We start from the raw sequence: 27,567 nt of genomic DNA on the forward strand, positions 1-27,567 counted from the left end.
TGGCCTGATTCGATCTGCCAAAATGCATCACCTCACATTTATCTAAATTAAACTCCATCTGCCATTCGTCGGCCCACTGGCCTAATTGATCAAGATCCCGTTGCAATCCTAGATAACCTTCTTCACTATCCACTGTGCCACCAATCTTGGTGTCATCTGCAAACTTACTAACCATGCCTCCTAAATTCTCATCCAAATCATTAATATAAATCACAAATAACAGTGGACCCAGCACCGATCCCTGAGGCACACCACTGGTCACAGGCCTCCAGTTTGAAAAACAACCCTCTACAACCACTCTGCCTTCTGTCGTCCAGCCAATTTTGAATCCAATTGGCAACCTCACCCTGGATCCCGTGAGCTTTAACCTTCTGCAACAACCTACCATGCGGTACCTTGTCAAAGGCTTTGCTAAAGTCCATGTAGACAACGTCTACTGCACTGCCCTCATCTACCTTCTTGGTCACCCCCTCAAAAAACTCAATCAAATTTGTGAGACATGATTTTCCACGCACAAAGCCATGCGGACTGCCCCGAATCAGTCCTTGCCTCTCTAAATGCTTGTAGATCCTGTCTCTCAGAATACCTTCTAACAACTACTACAGACGTTAGGCTCACCGGTCTGTAGTTCCCAGGCTTTTCCCTGCTGCCCTTCTTAAACAAGGGCACAACATTCGCCACTCTCCAATCTTCAGGCACCTCACCTGTGGCTGCCGATGATTCAAATATCTCTGTTAGGGGACCCGCAATTTCCTCCCTAGCCTCCCACAACACCCTGGGATACATTTCATCAGGTCCCGGGGATTTATCTACCTTGATGTGCTTTAAGACTTCCAGCACCTCCTCCTCTGTAATATACACACTTCTCAAGACATCACTATTTATTTCCCCTAGTTTCCTAACATCCAAGCCTTTCTCCACCGTGAATACCGATGAGAAATATTCATTCAGGATCTCACCCAACTCTTGTGGCTCTGCACATAGATGCCCTTGTTGATCCTTAAGAGGCCCTACTCTGTCCCTAGTTACTCTTTTCCCCTTTATGTATTTGTAGAATCTCTTTGGATTCTCCCTTGCATTATTTGCCAAAGCAATTTCATGTCCCCTTTTTGCCCTCCTGATTTCCCTCTTAACTCTATTTCGACAATCTCTATACTCCTCAAGGGATCCACTTGATCCCAGTTGCTTATGTACGTCATATGCCTCCTTCTTCTTTTTGACCAGTCTCAATATCTCGAGTCATCCAGGGTTCCCTACTTCTACCAGCCTTACCCTTCACTCTAAAGGGAATGTGCTTACCCTGCACCCTGGTTAACACATTTTTAAAAGCCTCCCATTTACCTTTGCCTGCCAACAGTCTCCCCCAATCTACCTCTGCAAGTTCCTGTCTGATACCATCAAAATTGGCCTTGCCCCAATTAAAAATTTTAACTCTTGGGCCAGACCTATCATTCTCCATAGCTATCTTAAAACTAATGGAGTTATGGTCACTTGTCCCAAAGTGATCTCTCATTAGCACTTCTGTCACTTGCCCTTCCTTGTTTCCCAAGACGAGGTCAAGTTTTGCCCCCTCTCTAGTCGGTCCATCCACATACTGAATGAGAAATTCCTCCTGAATACACTCAACAAATTTCCCTCCATCCAAGCCCCTAATGCTATGGCTGTCCCAGTCAATGTTGGGAAAGTTAAAGTCCCCTACTACTACCACCCTATTATTCTTGCAGCTATCTGTAATCTCCTTACATATTTGCTCCTCAATTTCCCGCTGACTATTTGGGGGCCTGTAGTACAGTCCTACCAAGGTGATCTCTCCCTTCTTATTTTTCAGTTCCACCCATATAGACTCAGTGGGCGAACCCTCGGATGTATCCCCTCTAAGTACTGCCGTGATGTTCTCCCTAATCAAAAACGCCACTCCCCCTCCTCTCTTACCTCCTGTTCTATCCTTTCTATAGCATCTGTACCCCGGAACATTGAGCTGCCAGTCCTGCCCCTCCCTTAGCCATGTTTCAGTCATAGCTATAATATCCCAGTCCCATGTGCCCGTCCATGCCCTGAGTTTATCCGCTTTGCCCGTCAGGCCCCTTGCATTGAAATAAATGCAGTTTAATGTAGACCTTCCTTGCTCTCTGCCCTGCTTTCTCAGGTCATGCTTTACACACTCTCCCTTCCTGCCTTTTGTTTCTGTCCCCACTGACTTCCTACATCGGTTCCCATCCCCCTGCCACATTAGTTTAAACCCTCCCCAACTGCAGGGTCAAGGCAGGGATGCCCACTCTCCCCACTACTGGTTGCCCTGGCCATAGAGCCTTTGGCAATGGCGTGGAGGGCATCGAACATTTGGCAGGGGATAGTGAGATGGGGGGGGGGGGTTGAACATAGGGCCTCGCTCTACACGGATGATTTGCTTCTTTATATAGCAGACCCGTTGGGGGGGGAATTGCAGGAATTATGGGAATACTGGAGGAATTTGGCTGGTTCTCAGGTTACAAATTAAACATGAGCACGAGCGAGGTCTTCGCGATCCAGGCAAGGGGGCAGGAGAGGAGACTGAGGGAGATGCCGTTCAAAGTGGTGGGAAGGAGTTTTAGGAATCTGGGGATTCAGGTGGCAAGGGACTGGGGTCAGCTTCATAAACTAAATTTGGGCGGGTTGATTGAGCAAATGAAAGGGGACTTCCGTAGGTGGGACGTGCTCCCGCTGTCATTGGCGGGGAGGGAACAGACTGTGAAAATGGCAGTCCTCCCGAGATTGCTGTTTGTGTTTCAGTGTCTTCCAATCTTCATCCTTAAGGCATTTTTTAGGAAGATGAACGCGGCGATCTCGTCTTTTATATGGGCTGGGAAAACCCCAGGGGCGAAGAAGGATCTTCTTGAGAGCGGGCGCGGGGAGGGGGAACTCGGCCCCATCGACCTTTATTAATTACAACCGGATGGCTAATATTTCCATGGTTAGGAAATGGGTAGTGGGGGAGGGTCGAAGTGGGAGCGAGTGGAGGCGGCATCTCGTAAGGGCACGAGTCCGCAGGCTCTGTTAACGGCATCTCTGCCGTTCTCGCCGGCTCGGTACTCCACAAGCCTAGTGGTAGTGGAAGCCCTGAGGGTGTGGGGCAATGGAGGCAGCACATGAGACTGGAGGGGGCGTCGGTGTGGTCACTGATCTGTGACAGGATAAGGTGATTTCTAAAACAGGGGTTGGGGAGGGTAGGGTCTCGGAAATGTAAAAGGAATTGATGGAGTGGGAAGGGGTCCCGATCGGGGAGATGAAGAGGGAGTGGGAGGACGAGTTGGAAGTCGGGCTATGGGAGAAGGCCCCGAGGAGAGTCAATGCATCCTCGTCATGTGCCGGGCTTAGCCTGATCCAGTTCAAGATGGTCCATAGGGCTCATATGTCTGTGGCCCAGTTGAGTAGGATTTTTGAGGAGCTGGAGGACAGATGTGCGTGGTGCGGTGGAAGTCCGGCAAATCATGTACATATGTTTTGGGCGTGTCTGAGGCCATGGGGATTTTGGCAGGTGTTTTCAGATGTCATGTCAGAGGAACTGGAAGGGAGGGTGACTCCGAGTTCAGAGGTGGCAATATTTGGAGTGTCGGAAAATCCGGGAGCCCAGGGGAGGGAGAAAGGCCGACGTTTTGGCCTTTGCCTCCCTGGTGGCCTGGAGACGGATTTTGCTGGAATGGAGGGACTCGGAGCCTCCAAAGTCAGGAGTGTGGGTTAGTGACATGGCAGGGTTTCTCAGGCGAGAGAAGATTAAGTTTGCCTTAAGGGGTTCAATACAGGGGTTTGCTCGGAAGTGGCAGCCGTTCATCAACTTCTTCAAGGAAAACTGACCGTCAGCAAGGGGGGGCATGGAAATGAAGAACAAGGGCAGGGAAACTAATATATGGGTGGCTAGGAGTTAGGGCAGGGAGAAGTTGGGTATGTTACTGGGGAGGGTTTTGCGTGTGTCAGACATCTCTGTTTAGAGTGTTAAAATTATAAATGCCTCAATGAAATGTTTTCTAAAAAAAAAAAGTTTTACCATTAACGGGAGACTTCCCCTCTACGTTGGACCTACCAAAATGCATTACCTCACATTTGTCTGGATTAAACTCCATTTGCCATTTCTCTGCCCAAGTCTCCAACCTATTTATGTCCTGCTGCATCTTCTGACAATCTTCCACACTATCTGCCACTCCACCAACCTTGGTGTCATCCGTGAATTTACTAATCAGATCAGCACCATCATCTTCCAAATTGTTTATGTGCACCACAAACAACAGAGGCCCAAGCACCAATCCCTGTGGAACACCACTAGTCACAACCTTTCAATCAGAAAAACACCCTTCTACTGGGTAGCACAGTTGCTTCACAGCTCCAGGGTCCCAGGTTCGGTTCCTGGTTTGCTTCACTGTCTGTGTGGAGTTGCACATTCTCCGTGTGTGCGTGGGTTTCCTCCGGGTGCTCCGGTTTCCTCCCACAATCCAAAGATGAGCAGGTTAGGTGGATTGGCCATGCTAAATTGCCCCTAGTGTCCAAAAAAGTTAGGTGGGGTTACTGGGTACATGGACAGGGTGGAGGCGTGGGCTAAGTGGGGTGCTCTTTCCAAGGGCCGGTGTAGACATGATGGGCTGAATGGCCTCTTTCTGCACTGTAAATTCTATGATTCTATGATACTGCTACTCTCTGCCTTCTATGACCTAGCCACTTCTGTATCCATCTTATCACCTCACCGCTGATCCCGTGTCACTTCATCTTTTGTACCAGTCTGCCATGAGGCACCTTGTCAAAGGCTTTACTGAAGTCCATGTGAACAACATCCACTGCCGTCCCCTCATCAATCATCTTTGTCACCTTGATCAGGTTAGTGAGGCACGACCTTCCCTTCACAAAACCATGCCATCACGTACGAGTGCATTTGTTTCCAAATAGGTATAAATCCTGTCCGAGAATTTTCTCCAATAATTTACCTACTACCGATGTGGGGCTCACTGGCCTATAGATTCCAGGATTATCCCTGCTCCCTTTCTTAAACAGGGGTACTACATGAGCTATTTTCCAGTCCTTTGGGATCTCACTTGTAGCCAATGAGGATGTCAGTCAAGGCCCCAGCAATTTCTTCCCTTGGTTCCCGCAGTTTTTTGGTGTAAATCCTACCTGGCCCAGGAGACTCATCTACCTTAATGTGTTTTAAAATACCCAATACCTCCTCCTTTTTGATGTTGACATGATCCAGACTGTCCACACACCCTACCCAAGAATCAACTTCCACAAAGTCCCTTTCTTTGGTGAACACTGATGCAAAGTATTCATTTAGGACCTTGTCCATTTCCTCTGGCTCAACACATAGATTTCCCTCCATGTCCTTAAGTGGTCCAATCCTTTCCCTGGCCACCTTCTTGCTTTCTACATATGAATAAAAAGCTTTGAGATTCACCTTAATCCTACTTGCCAAGGACGTTTCATGACCCCTCCTAATTTCCCGCTTCAGTACCTTCCTATTTTCTTTATACTCCTCAGGGCTTTCGGCTGTCCCCACCCTTCTGGACCGTACAAAAGTCTCCTTTTTCTTTTTGACCAGGTTCACAATATCCCTCGTTATCCAAGGCTCCCTAAACTTCCCATACTTATCCTTCATTCTCTCAGGAACGTGACTTTCCTGAGTCCTAATCAAATGTCGCTTGAAAGACTCCCACATGTCCGATGTTTATTTATTATCCAACAGCCGCACCCAATCCAAATTCTTCAATTCCTGTCTAATGTTATCGTAATTTGCCTTTCCCCAGTTTAGCACCTTAATCATCCCTGTGCAAAACTACCCTAAAACTTACGGAATTGTGGTCACTACTCCCAAAATGTTCCCCTCCTGAAACCTCAACCACCGGTCCAGGCTCATTCCCCAATACCAGATCCAGTACTGCCCCTTCCCGAGTTGGACTATCGACATATTGCATCAAGAAGGCTTCCTGGATACACCTTACAAACTCTCCCTCATCCAAACCCCTAGCACTCCCAGTCAATATGGGGGAAATTAAAATCCCCAACCACAACAACCCGGTTACTTTTGCACCTATCTAAAATCTCTCTACCTATCTGCTCCTCTACCTCTCACTGGCAGTTGGGGGGGGGGGGCTGTAATAAACACCCAACATTATGATTGCCCCCTTCCTGTTCCTGAGCTCTACCCAGATGGCCTCATTGTATGAGCCCTCCAAGGTGTGCTCTTGCAGTACGGTTATAATATTCTCCTTAACCAGTAATGCTACTCCCCCACCTTTTTTACATCCCCTCTATCTTTCCTGAAGCATCTATACCCTCCAACGTTCAGCTGCCAATCCTGCCCTTCCTTAAACCACCTTTCTGTGATAGCCACAATATCATAATGCCAAATACTAATAAAAGCTCTCATTTCATCTGCCTTACCTGCTATACTTGTGGCGTTTAAACAAATAGACTTCAAACCACTGTGCTTGAACAGACACGGTGATGTTGTTCACTTATTTTTGTTCTCTATTTCCCCATCAGTTTTTAATACCTTCTAAGCGAACGCTCTGGTTCTCACCCCGCTGCCATGTTAGTTTAAATCCTCCCGCGTGGCTCTAGCAAACCTCGCAGCCAGGATATTGGTGCCCCCCCCAGTTTAGATGCAACCCGTCCTTCTTGTACAGGTCCCACCTGCCCCGGAAGAGTTACCAGTGGTCCAGAAATCTGAAACCCTCCCTCCTACACTACCAGCTCAGCCACGTATTTAGCTGCACTATCCTCCTATTTCTAGCCTCACTGGCACTTGGCACAGGGAGTAATCCGGAGGTCAGACCAGGTGCAGCACCAGGCACATCTAAAGATGAAGTGTCAACCTTGTGAAGCTACAACACAGGCCCACATGCATGTCAAACAACAGCAAGTGATAGACAGAGCAAAGTGATTTTACATCCAACAGATCAGATCTAGAAACATTGTTTGATCAGGGATAGTCAGCATGGCTTTGTCAGAGGGAGGTCATGCTTAACAAATTTGATTGAATTTTTTGAGCATGTGACCAGATGTGTAGATGAGGGTAGTGCAGGTGATGTAGTTAACATGGATTTCAGTAAAGCCTTTGACAAGGTCCCACGTGGAAGACTTAGAAAGACGGCAAACACACATGGGATACAAGGTAACTTGATAAGGTGGATTCAAAATTGGCTTAGCTGGAGGAGATAGAGTGATATCATAGAATTTACAGTGCAGAAGGAAGTCATTCGGCCCATCGAGTCTGCACCAGCCCTTGGAAAGAGCACCCTACTTAAGCCCACACCTCTACCCGAACCCAGTAACCCCACCCAACCTTTTTTTTTTTGGACACAAAGAGCAATTCAGCATATCCAATCCACCTAACCTGCACGTCTTTGGACTGTGGGAGGAAACTCATGCAGACACAGGGAGAACGTGCAGACTCCGCAGAAACAGTGACCCAGCCGGGAATCGAACCTGGAACCCTGGAGCTGTGAAGCAACTGTGCTGATCACTGTGCTACTGAGCCGGCCAATGGGCCGATGAATGGCAGATGGAGTTTAATTTGGATAAATGTGAGGTGATGCATTTTGGTAGATCAAATCAGGGCAGGACCTACTCGGTTAATGGTAGAGAGTTAGGTTGTTGCGACGTGGCAGGGGATGAGAGATGACATGGTCATGGGCGGAGAAAGGGGCCACCTGGGATGGGCTAGGTACAGGGAGGAATTAAGGAGGCGGGAATTAAGTGGGGAAGATGACGGACGGTAGAGGGGATTGGAGGCACAAGCCTCTGGTAAGGGTGGTAACGTGGAACGTCCGGGGACTGAATGGGCCGGTTAAAAGGTCGCGGGTGTTCGCGCACCTCAGGAGCTTGAAAGCGAGGGTGATGTTTCTGCAGGAGACGCAACTCCGTGTGAAGGCCCAGGTTAGGTTAAGGAAGGGGTGGGTCGGGCAGGTTTTTCACTCAGGGTTCGATTTGAAATCGAGGGGAGTGGCGATTTTAATGAGCAAAAATATGGGATTTGAGTGCGACGGTGACGGATCCAGGTGGGAGATATGTGATTGTGAGTGGGGTATTGGAAGGGCACCGTGGTGTTGGTAAATGTTGATGCTCCAAATTGGGATGATGTGGGTTTTATGAGGGGGTTGCTGGCAGTGATCCAGGATTTGGCCACGTACCAGTTGATCATGGGAGGAGATTGTAACTGTGTCCGAGAGCAGAGGGTGGATAGGTCGAGCCCCAGGTCGATGAGTAAGGTACAAATGGCGAGGGAGCTGGGGGGGGGGGGGTTATGGAGAGGATGTGTATGGTGGATCCATGGCACCATCAGAACCCAGGCGGAAGGGAGTCTTCCTTCTTTTCACACGTCTATAAGGTGTATTTGAGGATTGATTACTTTGTAGTGAGTCGGGAGATTTTGGTTGGGGTGGTGGGGGCAGAGTATGCGGGGATAGTTATCTCGGACCATGTACCCCACTGGCTGGATATTCGGCTCAGAACAGGACGACAGCAGAGGCCGGGGTGGAGATTTGACTCGGGGTTGTTGGCGGATGGAGGTTTTTGTGATAAGGCGCGGGCGGCGATTAAGGAGTATGTGGCGTTGAATCAGTATGGCGAGGTGTTGGCGGGCTTTTTGTGGGATGCACTGAAGGCAGTGGCTCCGGGGAGAAATTATTTTGTTTACGGATCGTGCGAATAAGGAAAGGAGGGAGGAACATGACTGTCTAGTGAGCGAGATAGTGGAGGTGGACAGGGAATATTCGAGAGTGCCCACCATGGAGGGATTGGCGAGGAGCAAAAAGTTGCAGGGGCAATTTGACAGGCTGACAACAGGGAGGGCGCGAGGGCAAGTGCGCAGGGCAAGGGTGGTGCAATAGGCGTATGGGGAGAATGCGAGCCGTCTGCTGGCACACCAGCTGCAGATGCAGGCTGCGTCCAGGGAAATATTGAAGAGTCGGACTGGGGCTGGGGATGTGGCATCAGAGCCAGGGACGATAAAACGAGGAGTTTAGAGAGTACTACCAGGGACTTTATGAGGAGGACCCGGAAGGAGAGGGGGACTTGGGCCGGTTTCTGGACAAGCTGGAATTTCCCCAGGTGGAGGAAGCAAAGGGCAGCACGGTAGCACAAGTGGCTAGCACTGTGGCTTCACAGCGCCAGAGTCCCAGGTTCGATTCCCCGCTGGGTCACTATCTGTGCAGAGTCTGCACATTCTCCCAGTGGCTTCATGGGTTTCCGCCGGGCGCTCCGGGTTCCTCACACAGTCCAAAGACTTGCAGGTTCGGTGGATTGGCCATGATAAATTGCCCTTAGTGGCCAAAAAGGTTAGGAGGGGTCATTGGGTTACAGGGATAGGGTGGAAGTGAGGACTCAAGTGGGTCGGTGCGGACTTTATGGGCCAAATGGCCTCCTTTTGCACTGTATGTTCTATGTTCTAAGAGGCAGGCTTTGGAGGTGCTGGATAGTATCAGGGGTATGAAGTGGGGGCAGGCCCATGGGCCGCATGGGTACCTGGCAGAATTCTATCAGGAATTTGCGGCGGACCTGGCACCACATCTGTTGGGGGCGTTTAATGAAGCCTGGAGAAGGGGCAGTTGCCGAAGACTATGACGCAGGCAGTATCACACTAATCCCGAGAAAGGGGAAGAACCCGGTGGAATGTGGGTCTTATAGGCCCATACAACTATTGAACATGGAAAGTATTGGCTAAGTTGTTGGCGGGGAGGATGGAGGAGTGTGTCCCCCGGGTGGTGGCAGAAGATCAAACAGGCTTCGTGAAGGGCAGGCAGCTCGCGAGTAATATAGGGCGGCTGTTGAATGTGGTGATGAATCCGTCGGGGGCTCTGGTACCAGAGGTGGTGGTGGTGGTGTCCATGGACACGGAGAAGGCATTTGATCGGGTGGAGTGGCGGTACTTCTTCGAGGTTTTGGGAAATTTGGGTTTGGGCCGAGATTTGTGGCATGGGTACGGTTGTTGTATGTGGCACCAAGGGCGAGGACGAATGATATGAGCTCACAAAGCTTTGACTTACACTGGGGTACGAGGCAGGGGTGCCCGCTGTCACAGCTGCTGTTTGCACTGGCCATAGAGCCATTGACGTTGGCTCTCAGGGGGTTGGCAGAGTGGCGGGGACAGAGGGAGCATCGGGTGTCGCTCTATGCCGATGACCTCTTGAAGTATGTTTTGGATCCGTTGGAGAGTATGGGAAGGATTATGGGCCTGCTGGAGAGGTTAGGAGGGTTCTCAGGGTACAAACTGAATGTAGAGAAAAACGAGGGTGGATAGTGTATACAGGAGGTGGAGGGAAGTGGGGCTGGTCAAGGTGAGGGATCTGTATTAGGAGGAAGGGTTCGCCAGTCTGGAGGAGGTAAGGGAGAGAGTAGAGCTGCCGAGGGGGAGTGAGTTCAGGTATCTGCAGGTTCGGGATTTCACGCGAATGGTCTGGAGGGGGGTCCCCAGGTTGCTGGGATATACTCTGCTGGAGAGACTGCTGCTCCCCGATGTGGATGGGGAGGGAAGAATTGGGGATATATACAAGTGGCTGGGAAGCAGGGAGGTAAGCGGGTGGTGAAGATCATGGGGAAATGGGAAGCGGAAATGGGAGGAGAGATCAATTGGGGGGCATGGAGTGAGGCACTGCGTAGGGTAACCGGGACCTCCTCATGTGCAAGGATGAGCCTGATACAGTTTAAGGTGGTGCACAGGGTGCATATGACTCGGGCGAGAATGAATGGGTTCTTTCAGGGGATGGCAGATGAGGGCGAGAGGTGTGGGAGGAGGCCAGCAAATCACGCACACATGTTTTGGGGTTGCGAAAAATTGGGAAGATTCTGGGCGGGAGTGTTCGCGGTCTTAGCCAGGACAGTGGAGGAGGAGGTGGACCCAGACCCTTTGGTGGTGATATCTCAGAAGCCAGAGTTCATGGAGAAGAGGAAGGCCGGTGTAGCGGCCTTTGCCTCTCTGATTACACGGCAGCGAATTTTGCTGGAGTGGAGGTCGGCATCGCCACCGGGGGGGTAGCGGTTAGGTTGGGTGACCTGTACGACTTCCTGCGATTAGAGAATATAAAGTATGAGTTAAGGGGCTCTTCAGGGGGGATTGAGGAAAGATGGGGGATGTTTGTGAGCGTGTTTGAGGGGCTGGGGAGGGGGGGGGGTGAAAAGGAGGTAGGCAGAAAGCGGGTAATTATTGGCCAGTTAGCTTTCCTTCGGTAGTAGGGAAGATGCTGGAATCTATCATCAAGGAAGAAATAGCGAGGCATCTGGATGGAAATGGTCCCATTGGGCAGACGCAGCATGGGTTCATAAAGGACAGGTCGTGCCTAACTAATTTAGTGGAATTGTTTGAGGGCATTACCAGTGCGGTAGATAACGGATGTGGTATATCTGGATTTCCAGAAAGCCTTTGACAAGGTGCCACACAAAAGGTTGCTGCATAAGATAAAGATGCATGGCATTAAGGGGAAAGTAGTAGCATGGATAGAGGATTGGTTAATTAATAGAAAGCAAAGAGTGGGGATTAATGGGTGTTTCTCTGGTTGGAAATCAGTAGCTAGTGGTGTCCCTCAGGGATCAGTGTTGGGCCCACAATTGTTCACAATTTACATAGATGATTTGGAGTTGGGGACCAAGGGCAATGTGTCCAAGTTTGCAGACGACACTAAGATGAGTGGTGAAGCAAAAAGTGCAGAGGATACTGGAAGTCTGCAGAGGGATTTGGATAGGCTAAGTGAATGGGCTAGGGTCTGGCAGATGGAATACAATGTTGACAAATGTGAGGTTATCCATTTTGGTAGGAATAACAGCAAAAGGGATTATTATTTAAATGATAAAATATTAAAACATGCTGCAGTGCAGAGAGACCTGGGTGTGCTAGTGCATGAGTCGCAAAAAGTTGGTTTACAGGTGCAACAGGTGATTAAGGCGGCAAATTGAATTTTGTCCTTCATTGCTAGAGGGATGGAGTTTAAGACTAGGGAGGTTATGCTGCAATTGTATAAGGTGTTAGTGAGGCCACACCTGGAGTATTGTGTTCAGTTTTGGTCTCCTTACTTGAGAAAGGACGTACTGGCACTGGAGGGTGGTGTGCAGAGGAGATTCACTAGGTTAATCCCAGAGCTGAAGGGGTTGGATTAGGAGGAGGTTGAGTAGACTGGGACTGTACTCGTTGGAATTTAGAAGGATGAGGGGGAATCTTATAGAAACATATAAAATTATGAAGGGAATAGATAGGATAGATGCGGGCAGGTTGTTTCCACTGGCGGGTGAAAGCAGAACTAAGGGGCATAGCCTCAAAATAATGGGAAGTAGATTTAGGATGGAGTTTAAGAGGAACTTCTTCACCCAAAGGGTTGTGAATCTATGGAATTCCTTGCCCAGTGAAGCAGTAGAGGCTCTTTCATCAAATGTTTTTAAGATAAAGTTAGATAGTTTTTTGAAGAATAAAGGGATTAAGGGTTATGGTGTTCGGGCCGGAAAGTGGAGCGGAGTCCACAAAAGATCAGCCATGATCTCATTGAATGGCGGAGCAGGCTCGAGGGGCCAGATGGCCTCCTCCTGCTCCTAGTTCTTATGTATCTGTACAGACTGTATAGTTGATTGTTGGGGTATGTTTCCCAGGGTGTTTATTCGCTGTAACCTGTTTTGATACATGTTTGGAATAAAATACATTTTTTTTTTTTTTTTAAATGGTAGTGTTGAGGAGTTACAGAACAAAGAGACCTGGGAGTGCAGGTTCATAGCTCTTTTAAGGTGGAGTCGCAGGTGGTCAGGGTGGTGAAGAAGGCATTCAGCAGGTTTTATTGGTCAGAATATTGAATACAGGAGTTGGGACGTCTTGTTGAAGTTGTAGTAATAATCTTTATTGTGACAAGTAGGCTTAAATTAACACTGCAATGAAGTTACTGTCAACGCCCCTAGTCGCCACATTCCGGCGCCTGTTCGGGTACACAGAGGGAGAATTCAGAATGTCCAATTCACCTAACAGCACATTTTTGGGGACTTGTGGGAGGAAACCGGAGCACCCGGAGGAAACCCACGCAGACACGGGGAGAACGTGCAGACTCCGCACAGAATCAAACCCGGGTCCCTGGAGCTGTGAAGCAACAATGCTAACCACTGTGTTACCCTGTCGTCCAACAAGGAGTACCAAAAAGGAGCGTGATTCAGGGTGGTGTATTCGGCAAGATTGAGAGTCACAATGGATTCGAGAGAGCATTTCTTTTAAACGCCCGAGCAGGCAGACACCTTCATTAAAGAGAAAGCACGGAGATGGTCTGACGGGGGCAGTCGGGAGTCTTGTTATGCAAAAGACGGGATGGGTTTGTTGAAGCTATTATAGTTTTGTGTGTTAAGTCTCTTATTTTTCCCTGAATGCTGGGGCTGTAAAAGGGGTGATTAATATGGTACTTGGAGGGAAAGACGAGTATATTAAGGACACTCGGTTTTGGCCACTTGGGTATGGAGGACAGGCCAAGAGGATTATGTTCCTGTTTTTTGTTGCCTTTTTGGGTGGGGACCACCTCACCAGTAATAAGGAGCAAGCAGCGAGTAAGCACGACTGTAGTGGGGGAGGGGCAGCGACTCTTTGGGTCAGTTTTGGCAAGAGACAATGAGTCTAGCTGTTTGTTTGCGGTTAGCCAAGATGGCAGGTAGGTTTGGAGGGAGAGGTAAAGAGATACTCGGTGGGGAAGAGAGCGCTCTTTTCTTTTTTATTTTAAAATGTATTTTATTACAAACATGTATCAAAACAGGTTATGGCGAACAAACACCCCGGGAAACATACCTCCCAACAATCAACTATAGTCTATACAGATTTTTCCTCTTTTTCACCCCGCCCCCGCCCCCCTCCCCTCCCCAACAAACAGCCCCTCAAACATGGTCACGGTCACCCCCCCCCCCCCCCCCCCCCCCGCCACCACCACCCCCACCACCTTGTCCACATTTGCCGCCCAACAATAATGAAGCAAGTTCGGCAACGCCAACCCCCCCTGCTGACTCTGCCTCTGGGTCCTCCCCACCCTTGGCACCTTCCCCGCCCATACAAAGTCAGAGATGATTGTGTCCACTTTCCGAAAAAATACCTTTGGTATAAAGATCGGGAGAGCTTGAAAGATAAACAAGAATCTCGGCAGAATATTCATTTTCACCACTTGGACCCTCCCTGCCAGCGTTAAGTGCAGATCCCACCTCTCAAGATCCTCCCTAGCCTCTTCCACCAGCTTCGTTAAGTTCCACATGGAGTCCAGTCTATTCCCTCGCTACCCGAATCCCCAAATACCTAAACCTATCCCTCGCTACCATAAATGGCATCCTCCCTAAATTAGCCCGCTGTGCCAGTTCATTCACCGGGAATACGTCGCTTTTCCCTTCATTCAGCTTGTACCCTGAGAACTCTCCAAACCTCCCCAGCAGGTCCATAATCCTGCCCATACTCTCCAACGGATCCGAAACATACAGCAAGAGGTCATCGGCACGCGATGCTCCCTCTTTCCCCTCATAATCCCCTGAGAGCCATCGCCAATGGCTCTTTGGCCAGCGCAACAGCAGCGGCAACAGCAGCCACCCCTGCCTCATACCACCTGGACCCTCCCTGTGTAAGTCAAAGCTTTGTGAGCTCATATCATTCGTCCTCACCCTCACCTTGGTGCCACATACAGCATCCGCACCATAACACAAGACTCGGCCCAAACCCAAACCTTCCCAAAACCTCGAATAAGTACCGCCACTCCACCAGATCAAATGCCTTCTCCGCATCCATGGACACCACCACCAGAACCCCCGACGAATTCATCACCACATTCAACAGCCGTCTTATATTACTCGCGAGCTGCCTGCCCATCACGAAGCCTGTTCGATCTTCTGCCACCACCCGGGGGCACACTCCTCCATCCTCCCCGCCAACAACTTAGCCAATACTTTCACATCCATGTTCAATAGTGATATGGGCCTATACGATCCACATTCCACTGGGTCCTTCCCCTTTCTCGGGATTAGCGTGATTACTGCCTGCGTCATAGTCTTCGGCAACTGCCCCTTCTCCAGTGCTTTATTAAACGCCCCCAACAGATGTGGTGCCAGGTCCGCCGCAAATTCCTTATAGAATTCTGCCAGGTACCCATGCGGCCCAGGGGCCTTCCCCGACTTCATACCCCTGATACTATCCAGCACCTCCCTCAGCCCCAGGGGCTCCTCCAACTCCTACCTCTTTGCTTCCTCTACATGGGAAATTCCAGCTTGTCCAGAAACCGCCCCATGTCTCCCTCCTTTCCTCCGGGTGGGCCTCAAAGTCCCTGGTAGTACTCCCTAAACGCCTCATTTATCTTCCCTGGCTCTGACACCACATCCCAAGTCCGCATCTTCAATAATTCCCTGGACGCAGCCAGCTGGTACGCCAGGATGCTGCTCGCATTCTCCCCATACTCATATTGCACCACCCTTGCCCTATGCAGTTGCCCTACCACCCTCCCTGGTGTCAGCCTCAAATTGCCCCGGCAACTTTATCCTCCTCGCCAATCCCTCCACAGTGGGCACCCTCGAATATTCCCTGTCCATCTCCACTATCTTGCTCACGAGATGGTCATGTTCGATGGGGAAGAGAGCTAACAGAGATCAGGGAACTTTGTCTCATGGGATCATCTTCGGTGGGCCTGGGACCTGCGATGATGCAATGATCAGATGATTCATCACGGTGGTCTTGGGTAATGGTTGACACGAAAGGGGTGGTGGTGATGGTGGGGTTGGGAGGGGGGAGGGGGTGAGACACCCCGACCTGGAACGCCTGGGGGCACCTGTGAAAAAAGGAGAGTTTTCTCTCATTTAAAGAGTTTCGGGGCCGATGTGGTGTTTTTACAGGAGACTCACTCGCAGGTGCGGAACCAGACCAGGCAGGAGCGCCCGGGGTTAATTGAGGAGATTCAAGGAGTGCACTGTAGACATGCTAGTGACCCAACTCCGGATCTCTTGGCACATCTCCACGATAGTCCTCAATTCAGGGACACTTCAAGGCCCCTTACTATAACCCTATACATATACAATTGTGGGGCAAAATTTGGCTCCAACTCCATCTACAAGTTTGCTGATGACATGACGTTAGTGGGTCGAATCGCGAACAATGATGAATCAGAGCATAGGAGAGAGATAGAGAACCCAGTGGCGTGGTACAACGACAACCATCTCTCCTTCAACGTCAGTGAAGTATTGTACACGTCCCTGTCTGCATCAATGGTGCGGAGGTGGTGATGGTTGACAGCTTCAAATTCCTAGGTGTGCACATCACCAACAATCTGGTCCCCCAATGTTGGCGCTGCGACCAAGAAAGCACAAGGGCACCTACATTTCCTCAGGAAATTTGGCATGTCCACATTAATCTTACCAATTATTAGATGCACCATAGAAAGCATCCTATCTGGTTGCATCACAGCCTGGTATGGCAACTGCTCAGCCCAAGACCGTAAGAAACTTCAGAGAGTCGTGAACACTGCCCAGTCCATCACTCAAAACCGCCTCCCATCCATTGACTCTTTTTTCACTGAACCTCAGTCTACATGACAATAAATCCAAATCCTCAGAGCAGGAAGGAAGGTGCTGCAGGTGGAGGTGAGACTTGGAAGCCTAGGTGTTACCATTCTAACAAGGTGGGACACGTTCGTTCAGCATGTTGGTGGGAGTTCATAAGGCGGATTCTGAAAAGGGAACAAAAAAAAGTGGAGAATGCTACAGGGCCGACTGTATCATTAACTGGACCGAGGAGACCCACGGTAAACACTGCTGTGGGAGGTGTGAGAAACGAGATAGATGAGAAATATGTAGGGTTTGTGTCCAAGGCAAAGGTTTTCCTCAACTGATGTAGCCAAACCCATAACAATCTTAAGACAGTAATAAGTTTTACAACACCAGGTTAAAGTCCTTCAACTGCACCCAGAGTGGTCACAAGGAGCTGTGCTCCGAAAGCTAGTGATTCGAAACCAACCTGTTGGACTTTAACCTGGTGTTGTCAGACTTATTTCTGTGCTCACCCCAGCGGCATCTCCACATCAATCTTAAGACACACAGTGGGTGGGTAGCAAGGTGGCACAGTGGTTAGCATTGCTGCCTCACAGCACCGCGGTCCCAGTTTCGATCCTGGCTCTGGGTCACTGCCCGTGTGGAGTTTGCACAGTCTCCTCGTGTTTGCGTGGGTTTCATCCCAAGCCAAAGATGTGCATGCTAGGCGGATTGGCCACACTAAATTGCCCCTTAATTTGGAAAAAATTAATTGGCCACTCTAAATTTAGTTTAAAAAAAGACACACAGGGGTTACTCAAACTCTCATATTGGAGAAGATTTGGTTTTCCTTTCAGAGAGCTCAATGAAAGCTGAGTTATTAGTGAATGGGATAGGGGGAGGTTGTATTTCAGTTCCATGGTATAAAGTGCAGTTGAAATGTGATTTAGTGTCAGGTCCAGTAGTTGCCGAAGTGGTTAAGGAATTCCCAGTGGAAGGGGTAGACTTACTTTGGGGGAATGATTTGGCAGGAGTGAAGGTGGTAGCTTCACCCATGCTTACACAGAGTCCGAGGGAAGTACGGCAGTTAGCATATGAGATGCCAACAGTAGTGCACGAGAGAGTTAGGAAAACTCATTGAGCAGTAAATGAATCAAAGAAAGAAATGCTGAAAGACAGTGATCATATATCAAGTCCAATCACCAGATTCTGAGAATTCGAAGACCAGAAGTGACCATTTGAAAGAGGAGTCTGAATTTAATAGTAGTGACTGTGATGAAGAGTTAGACAAGAGTTCTGACTTTGATTTCGGTTCTGAATATGAAGTCATGATAGACACGTGTTACCGCGGATCCACAAGGGATGGGAGAGGTCCGAAATCAATATTGCGAGTCAGTATTTCCTGTTGAGAAAGGCACGAATATTAGGGAAATTGAGGAGTTTACATATTACAGAGAAGGAGGTGCTGGAGGTATTAAAGCGCATCAAATAGATAAATCCCCAGGACCTGATGAAATATATCCCAGGACATTGTGGGAGGCTAGGGAGGAAATTGCCAGCCTCCTAGCTGAGATATTTGAATCATCGACAGCCACAGGAGAGGTGTCTGAAGACTGGAGGGCAGCATAAGTTGTGCCCTTGTTTAAGAAGGGCTGTAGGGATAAGCCTGGCAATTACAGACCGATTAGCATTACTTCAATGATGGGTAAGATGTTAGAAGGTATTCTGATGGACAGGATCTACAGGCATTTAGACAGGCAAGGGCTAATTAGGGAAAGTCAGCATGGCTTTGTAAGGGGAAAGTCATGTCTCACGAATTTGTTTGAGTTTTTTGAAGGGGTAGCCAAGAAGGTAGATGAGGGCAGTGCGGTCGACGTGGTCTACATTGGACTTTAGCAAGGCCTTTGACAAGGTACCGCATGGTAGGTTGTTGCAAAAGGTTAAATCTCACGGAATCCAGGGCGAGGTAGCCAATTGGATACAAAGTTGGCTTAGCGACAGAAGATATATAATATATATAAAAAATGTTTTGGATGAGAATGTAGGAGGCATGGTTAGTAAGTTTGCAGATGACACCAAGATTGGCGGCATAGTGGATAGTGAAGGTGGTTATATACGATTGCAACAAGATCTTGAGCAATTGGGCCAGTGGGCCGATGAATGGCAGATCAGATGGAGTTTAATTTGGATAAATGTGAGGTGATGCATTTTGGTAGATCAAATCAGGGCAGGACCTACTCAGTTAATGGTAGGGAGTTGGGGAGAGTTACAGAACAAAGAGATCTAGGGGTACAGGTTCATAAGTCCTTGATGGTGAAGGCGGCATTCAGCATGCTAGGTTTCATTGGTCAGAACATTGAATACAGGAGTTGGGACGTCTTGTTGAGGTTGTACAAGAATTGGTAAAACCAGACTTGGAATACGGTGTTCAGTTCTGGTCATCCTATTATAGGAAGGATATTGTTAAACTAGAAAGAGTGCAGAAGAAATTTACGAGGATGCTACCAGGACTTGATGGTCTGAAGTATAAGGAGAGGCTGGATCGATTGGGTTTTTCCTTGGAGCGTAGGAGGCTTAGGGGTGATCTTATAGAGGTCTATAAAATAATGAGGGGCATAGAGAAGGTAGATAGTCGACATCTTTTCCCAAAGGTGGAAGAGCCTAGAACCAGAGGGCTGGGGAGAAACACAAAAGAGACCAGAGGGGAAATGTCTTCACACAGAGGGTGTGAGCATCTGGAATGAGCTGCCAGAGGCAGTGGTAGAGGCGGTTTTGTCTTTTAAAAACCAGTTAGACAGTTACATGGCCAGGATGGGATATGGGTGAAATGTGGGCAAGTGGGACTAGCTTAGTGATAGAATCTGGGCGGCATGGATCAGCTGGGCCGAAGGGCCTGTTTCCATGCTGTAAACATCTGACTCTATATACTTCGAAGCTTTTACAATCCACTTTTATGTTCCATGCAGGTTTACTGTCATACTTGATTTTTCCCCTCTAATCAAGCTCTTCATAGATCATACAGTGCAGGAGGCCATTCTGCCCATCGAGTCTGCCCCGGCTCTTAGGAAAGAGCACCCTACTCAAGGTCAACACCTACACCCTATCCCCATAACCCAGTAACCCCACCCAACACGAAGGGCAATTTTGGACACTAAGGGCAATGTATCATGACCAATCCACCTAACCTGCACATCTTTGGACTGTGGGAGGAAACTGGAGCACCCGGAGGAAACCCACGCACACACGGGGAGAATGTGCAGACTCCGCAGAGACAGTGACCCAAGCCGGAATCGAACCTGGGACCCTGGAGCTGTGAAGCAATTGTGCTATCCACAATGCTACCGTGCTCTTGGTCCCTCTTTGCTGAATACCAAATTGTTCCCAATTCTCAGGCTTGCATTTTATTCTAGCAACTTTACAGGACTCCTCTTTGAATTTAATACTATCCTTAATTTTGTTTACAAGTCATGGTTGGGTCTTTTTTCTGTGTTATAGCGCCAGAAAGGAATGTATTATTGTTGCAACACATACATTCATTGCTTAAATATTAGACACTTCCAATCCACCTTTTAATTAAGTTCCCTGATCTATCACAGCCAACTCACCCCTCATACCTTCGTAGTTACTTTGTTAAGATTTAGGGCCCTGGTTTCAGATCGGACTTCACTTTCCATTCTAGCCAAGAATTCTATCACGTTATGGTCACTGCTCCTAAAGGACTCGGCACAACCAACATTATTAATTAACCCCTTCTCATTGCACAATCACAAATCTAGGATAGCATCCCTAGTTCCTCAGCGTATTGGTCTATAAAACCATCTCATCCACACTCCAGGAATTCATCCGCCATAGTAAGATTGTCAATTTGGTTGGTCCAAACTAGAATGTAAATGACTTGATTACATGATTACTAGAGCACTCTTGTTCCATGTATCTCTAACTTCCTGTTAATGCCATTCCCTACCTTACATTGGAGGTCTAACGACAAGTCCCAATAATGATTTCTGCCCTTTCTTGCTTCTTAGCTCCACCCAGATAGATTCTACATCTAGATTTTCTGAGGCAATATCCTTTCTCATTGTTGCACCAATTGCATCCAATACTGAAAACACCACCCACCTCCTTTTCCTTCCTGCCGGTCAGTACTAAATATTGAATACCCTTGGATAAAGTTTTCCACAGATTCATAGCACAGGAGGCCATTCTGCCCATCATGTCCCTTTCAGGCAGTGAATTCCAGACTCCCTCAACCCTCTGGGTGAAAAGGATTCTCCTTAACTCCCGTCCGAGCCTCCTCCCTTAAATCCATGCCCCTGATTATTGACCCCTCTGCTAAGGGAAAAGTGCCTTCTTTCCTATCCACCCGATCTCTAACCCCTCAATCTTATAAACCCTCTGTCATGTTCCCACTCAACCTTCGCTGCTCCAAAGGAAACAGCTCCAGTCTATCCAATCTTTCCTCATAGCTCAGACCCTCCAGCCCAGGTAGCATCCTGGTAAACAACTTCCACACCCTCCAATGGCCTCTTCATCCTTTCTATAATATGGCGTCCAGAACTGCAGGCAGTACTCCAGTTGTGGCCTAACCAGAATTTTATACAGATCATGCATTACTTCCCTGCTCTTGTATTCTATGCCTCAGCTAATAAAAGGCAAGCATCCCATAGGTCTTCGTAACCACCTTACCCACCTGTCCTGCTATCTTCCAGGGACCTGTGGATATGCACCTCTGATCTTCAGTACTCTCCAGGGTCCTACCATTCATCGAGTATTCCTTTCCAGGTTGAATCCCATTTGCCACTGCTCAGTCCACCTGACCAATTCATTAACATCCTCCTGCAGTCTATAGCTATTTACCACCTACAATTTTCATGTCATCCGTGAACTTCTTCATCGAAATCCCTACTATTAAGTCCAAATCGTTAACAAACACCGCAAGTAGCAAGGGCCCCAGCGCCAAACCCCGTGGAGCCCCACTAGAAACAGATGTCCAGTCACAGCAACATCTCTCTACCATAGATACATGGGAGATAGGAGCAGGAGGAGGCCTTTTGGCCCTTCCAGCCTGTTCCGCCATTCATCACGGTCATGGCTGATCATCCAACTCAATAGCCTAATCCTGCTTTCTCCCCACAGCATTTGATCCCATTCTCCCCAAGTGCTATATCCAGCCGCCTCTTGAATATATTCAAAGTTTTAGCATCAACTACTTCCTGTGGTGATGAATTCCACAGGCTCACCACTCTTTGGGTGAAGAAATGTCTCCGTGTCTCTGTCCGAAATGGTTTACCCTGAATCCTCAGGCTGTGTCCCCTGGTTCTGGACACACCCATCATTGGTAACATCTTCCCTGCATCTACCCTGTCTAGTCCTGTTAGAATTTTATAAGTCTCAATGAGATCCCCCCTCACCGTCTGCTTCCTGTCATTCAGCCAATGTTGGACCCAAAGTGCCACTTCGCCTGGTATTCCGTGACCCTTACTACCTTTACCAATCTGCCATAAAGCACCTTACCAAAAGCTGTGCTAAAGTCCATACAGACCACATCAAAAGCATCAGCCTCATCAACATTCCTGGTTACCTTCAATTTGTCAAACACAACCTTCCCATAACAAATCCATCCTGACTATCCCTGATTAATCGTGTGTCTACCCTCGTGCAGATATATTCTGTCCTCAGAATTATTTCGAAGTAAACCCCCGCCCCCACCGCCGAGGTTAGACCGACTGGATTAAAATTTCCTGGTCCATTCCTACTTCCTTATTTAATAATGAGACAATGTTGGCAGTCCTCCATCCCTCTAGTACCTCATCTGTGGCCAGAGAGGATTTGATGCCAATGTCCCTGATATCGCCTCCCTTGCATCCCTCAACAGCCTGGGATATATCTCATCCGGGCCTGTGGATTTATACAATGTTAAGGCTGATAAGTCTGCCAAGATCTCCTCTCTCTCTATGTTAATATCCTCCAATATTTCACAGCCTTCCACCCGGATGTCTACAGCAGTCTTTCCCACTGTGAAGACCGACACAAAGTTATTCATCGAGGACTGTTCCCATGTCTTCCAGGTGCACACACAGATATGGTCCCGAAATCTTTCCCTAGTTATTCTCGTGTTCTTTATACATTTAAAAAAAGAGGTGAGTAACATTCAACCCACACAAGTTCCAGGCATGACCATCTCAAACAAGAGATTCTTTTTATTAAATAAATTTAGATGACCCAATTCTCTTTTTTTTTCCCAATTAAGGGGCAATTTAGCACAGCCAATTCACCTACCCTGCATTTCTTTTGGGTTGAGGACCCACGCAGACATGGGGAAAATGTGCAAACTCCATACAGACAGTGACCGGGGCCGGGATCGAACCCGGATCCTCTGCGCCGTTAGGCAGCAGTGCTAACCACTGAGCCACCGTGCCAACCTTAAACCAGAGATTCTAACCATCGCCCCTTGATATTCAACCGCATTACCATTGCTGAATCCCCCACTATCAACATCCTGGGGGTTACCATTGACCGTAAACTCTACTGGAGTAGCCATATAAATACGGTTCATGCCAGAGCAGGTCAATATTGGGAATCCTACAGCGAGTAACTAACCTCCTAGGACAGCACGACGGCACAGTAGTTAGCACTGCTGCCTCACGGTGCTGAGGACCTGTGTTCAATCCTGGCCCCCTGTCACTGTCCGTGTGGAGTTTCCACATTCTCCCCGTGTCTGTGTGGGTCTCACCCCCACAACCCAAAGATGTGCAGGGTAGGTGGATTGGCCATGCTAAATTGCCCCTTAATTGGAAATAAAGAATTGGGTACTCTTAAATGTATTTTTAAAAACTCACATCCTGACTCCCCCGAGACCCACTTGCCTGGATGAGTGCAGCTCCAATAACAATCAAGAAGCTTGACACAAACCAGACCAGGTGATTGCTCCCCCACAAACGTTCACACCCTCCAGCACCGATGCACAGTGGCAGTTGTGTGTACCATTTACAAGATGCACTGCAGGAACTCACCAAGGTTCCTTACACAGCACCTTCCAAACCCACGACCTCCACCATCTAGAAGGACAAGAGCAGCAGATACCTGGGAACCCCACCACCTGGAGGTTCCCCTGCAAGTCACTCACCACAAGACGTAGGAGCAGAAGTAGGCCATTCAGCCCATCATGCCTGCTCCGTGATTCAATGAGATCATGACTGATGGGATGTGCTAATCATCAACTCCACATCCCTGCCTTATCCCCATAACCCGTGGTTCAATGATTGATTAAAAATCTGTCCATCTCAGCCTTGAACACACTTAACGACCCAACCTCTACAGCTCTCTGCGGTAAATATATTCCAAGGAAGTGAAAGGTTATGCAGGGTCAGCAAGAAAGTGGGGTTGGGATTACAATCAGATCAGACATGATCTTATTAAATGGGGGAGAAGGCTCAAAGAACTGAATGGTCTACGCCTGCTGCTAATGCGCGTGTTCGGAGGATGCACTCTCCAGTCCATTTGGAACCAGCCTGGTCACTGTCATCTTTAAGAAGCGGGTGCAGTGGACGGCACGGTAGCACAGTGGTTAGCACTGTTGATTCACAAGTGCCAGGGTCCCAGGTTCAATTCCCAGCTTGGGTCACTGTCTGTGCAGAGTCTGCACGTTCTCCGCGTGTCTGCGTGGGTTTCCTCCGTGTGCTCCGGTCTCCTCCCACAAGTCCCGAAAGATGTGCTGTTAGGTGAATTGGACATTCTACCCTCTGTGTATCCAAACAGGCGCCGGAATGTGGCGACTAGGGGCTTTTCACAGTAACTTAATTGCAGTGGCTGACTGCAAGTCAGCCTACTTGTGACAATAATAAAGATTATATATTTTTTAAAACAGGCACAGGGTGGCAGTTCCTGAAAATTGAGGAATGAAAGTCCGTTCAAACCCTATTGGTATGAGGAAGGAACAGCAAGACCCACTTTGAGGTGGGCAAATGTTAATTGGTTTCAGGGCTAAACCCCCCACCCCACCCCTCCCTCCAGTAGCGAGATGGATTTGGGAGGTCAACACTCAAAAGGTAAGAACCGTAAGACATGAGATCACGACTGACCGGATATAATCCTCAGCTCCACTTTCCCACATTATTCCCATAACCCTGGATTCCCTCATTGATTAAAAATCTGTCTATCTCAGCCTTGACTTAATGACGCAGCCTCTACACCTCTCGGAGGTAAAGAATTCCACAGATTCCTCCTCATCTCGGTCTTAAATGGGCGACCCCTTACTCCGAGATTGTGTCTTCTGGTCTTGGACCCTCCCACAAGAGGAAATATCCTCTGAGCATCGACCGTGTCAAAGCCCCCTGACAATCTTACATGTCTCAATAAGGTCGCCTCTCATTCTTCTAAACTCCAAATGAGTATATGCCCAGTCACCTCAACCTCTCTTCTACCCGGTATCAACCTGGTGAACCTACTCTGGACTGCCTCGAAAGGCCAGTATATCTTTCCTTAGATAAGGGGACAAAACCTGTGCACGGTATTTCGAGTTTGGAAATATATCAGCCGTTCCTTCAACGTCGCTGGATCAAAATCCTGGAACTCAATTCGCCTAGTCATTCGCTTATTCCTGACATACCTAACATTCTATTAGGTATGTCAGGAATAAGCGAATGACTAGGGAAAGAGTAGGACCAGTCAAGGACAGGGATGGGAAATTGTGTGTGGAGTCTGAAGAGATAGGCGAGATACTAAATGAATATTTTTCGTCAGTATTCACTCAGGAAAAAGATAATGTTGTGGAGGAGAATGCTGAGCCCCAGGCTAATAGAATAGATGGCATTGAGGTACGTAGGGAAGAGGTGTTGGCAATTCTGGACAGGCTGAAAATAGATAAGTCCCCGGGACCTGATGGGATTTATCCTAGGATTCTATGGGAGGCCAGGGAAGAAATTGCTGGACCTTTGGCTTTGATTTTTATGTCATCATTGGCTACAGGAATAGTGCCTGAGGACTGGAGGACAGCAAATGTGGTCCCTTTGTTCAAAAAGGGGAGCAGAGACAACCCCGGCAACTATAGACCGGTGAGCCTCACGTCTGTAGTGGGTAAAGTCTTGGAGGGGATTATAAGGGACAAGATTTATAATCATCTAGATAGGAATAATATGATCAGGGATAGTCAGCATGGCTTTGTGAAGGGTAGGTCATGCCTCACAAACCTTATTGAGTTCTTTGAGAAGGTGACTGAACAGGTAGACGAGGGTAGAGCAGTTGATGTGGTGTATATGGATTTCAGCAAAGCGTTTGATAAGGTTCCCCACGGTAGGCTATTGCAAAAAATACGGAGGCTGGGGATTGAGGGTGATTTAGAGATGTGGATCAGAAATTGGCTAGCTGAAAGAAGACAGAGGGTGGTGGTTGATGGGAAATGTTCAGAATGGAGTACAGTCACAAGTGGAGTACCACAAGGATCTGTTCTGGGGCCGTTGCTGTTTGTCATTTTTATCAATGACCTAGAGGAAGGCGCAGAAGGGTGGGTGAGTAAATTTGCAGACGATACTAAAGTCGGTGGTGTTGTCGATAGTGTGGAAGGATGTAGCAGGTTACAGAGGGATATAGATAAGCTGCAGAGCTGGGCTGAGAGGTGGCAAATGGAGTTTAATGTAGAGAAGTGTGAGGTGATTCACTTTGGAAGGAATAACAGGAATGCGGAATATTTGGCTAATGGTAAAGTTCTTGAAAGTGTGGATGAGCAGAGGGATCTAGGTGTCCATGTACATAGATCCCTGAAAGTTGCCACCCAGGTTGATAGGGTTGTGAAGAAGGCCTATGGAGTGTTGGCCTTTATTGGTAGAGGGATTGAGTTCCGGAGTCGGGAGGTCATGTTGCAGCTGTACAGAACTCTGGTACGGCCGCATTTGGAGTATTGCGTACAGTTCTGGTCACCGCATTATAGGAAGGACGTGGAGGCTTTGGAGCGGGTGCAGAGGAGATTTACCAGGATGTTGCCTGGTATGGAGGGAAAATCTTATGAGGAAAGGCTGACGGACTTGAGGTTGTTTTCGTTGGAGAGAAGAAGGTTAAGAGGAGACTTAATAGAGGCATACAAAATGATCAGGGGGTTGGATAGGGTGGACAGTGAGAGCCTTCTCCCGCGGATGGATATGGCTGGCACGAGGGGACATAACTTTAAACTGAGGGGTAATAGATATAGGACAGAGGTCAGAGGTAGGTTCTTTACGCAAAGAGTAGTGAGGCCGTGGAATGCCCTACCTGCTACAGTAGTGAACTCGCCAACATTGAGGGCATTTAAAAGTTTATTGGATAAACATATGGATGATAATGGCATAGTGTAGGTTAGATGGCTTTTGTTTCGGTGCAACATCGTGGGCCGAAGGGCCTGTACTGCGCTGTATTGTTCTATGTTCTATGTTCTATGTTCTAACTCCCTCCCAAACAGCACGTGGGGGTACCTGCATCATATGGGCCAGAATGGTTCAAGCTGGCAGCTCACTATCATCTTCTCAAGGAGCAAATAGGGATGGGCAATCAATGCTGGGCCAGCCAGTGATGCCCACACTCTGAAAGAATGAATACAAAATGCATGTCACTCCCTCAGCAACCACCCCCCCCTCCTCATCCAGCTCAAATACTCACGAAGCTGGTCTTTCCTGTCGCAGGTCAATGGCAAAAACAACGGCATCTTCACCGGCAGACAGGAAGGTGCATGGGGAGTCCGGCTCCAGCGCCAGCTGCGAATAAAGGAGCAAATATTGGAATCGGGAAGCGGATTGAACTGCGATACCTCCTGTGGTCCCGACAGCTCACCCAAACTGCCATTTTGTCCACGAGCGAGTCAGAGGACAGGAGGGCAAGGATAGAGAGAAAGCAGGAGTATTTCACCGCTCAGGTCTGGCCACCCACCTTGTGCGCTGAACCCTTGTGTTGAGCCACTCTCTTGGTCGACTTGCAACACTCTGTGGCTGAAAGCTCAGCGATGCGGATCTGGCCGTCACGTGCACACATCGCCAGCGTAGAGTCCCCACTGTTCGGCAGGAACTTGGCCTGGAGGAGGTGAGCGAAAGAGAGAGAGAGAGATCAATTACACAGTTACAGACAAGTGATCCTGACCCTGCAGAA

The 27,567-nt window shown here is 48.5% G+C and overlaps 1 protein-coding gene across 3 annotated transcripts in view; it reads right to left on the reverse strand.

The window, feature by feature from the left end:
- The window catches only part of dcaf8 (DDB1 and CUL4 associated factor 8), a 147,555-nt gene that overhangs the window by 112,886 nt on the left and 7,102 nt on the right, over positions 1-27,567 (reverse strand). For all 3 annotated transcript variants that reach the window (XM_072498327.1, XM_072498326.1, XM_072498325.1), the window contains exons 6-7: positions 27,352-27,492; positions 27,085-27,179 (exon numbers count right to left, since the gene is read on the reverse strand). In XM_072498327.1, the coding sequence (XP_072354428.1) occupies positions 27,085-27,179; positions 27,352-27,492 (236 nt within the window). The remainder of the gene's footprint in view (positions 1-27,084; positions 27,180-27,351; positions 27,493-27,567) is intronic.

This window comes from Scyliorhinus torazame, chromosome 4 (genome assembly GCF_047496885.1).
Source record: "Scyliorhinus torazame isolate Kashiwa2021f chromosome 4, sScyTor2.1, whole genome shotgun sequence".
Classification (NCBI taxonomy): Eukaryota; Metazoa; Chordata; class Chondrichthyes; order Carcharhiniformes; family Scyliorhinidae; genus Scyliorhinus; species Scyliorhinus torazame.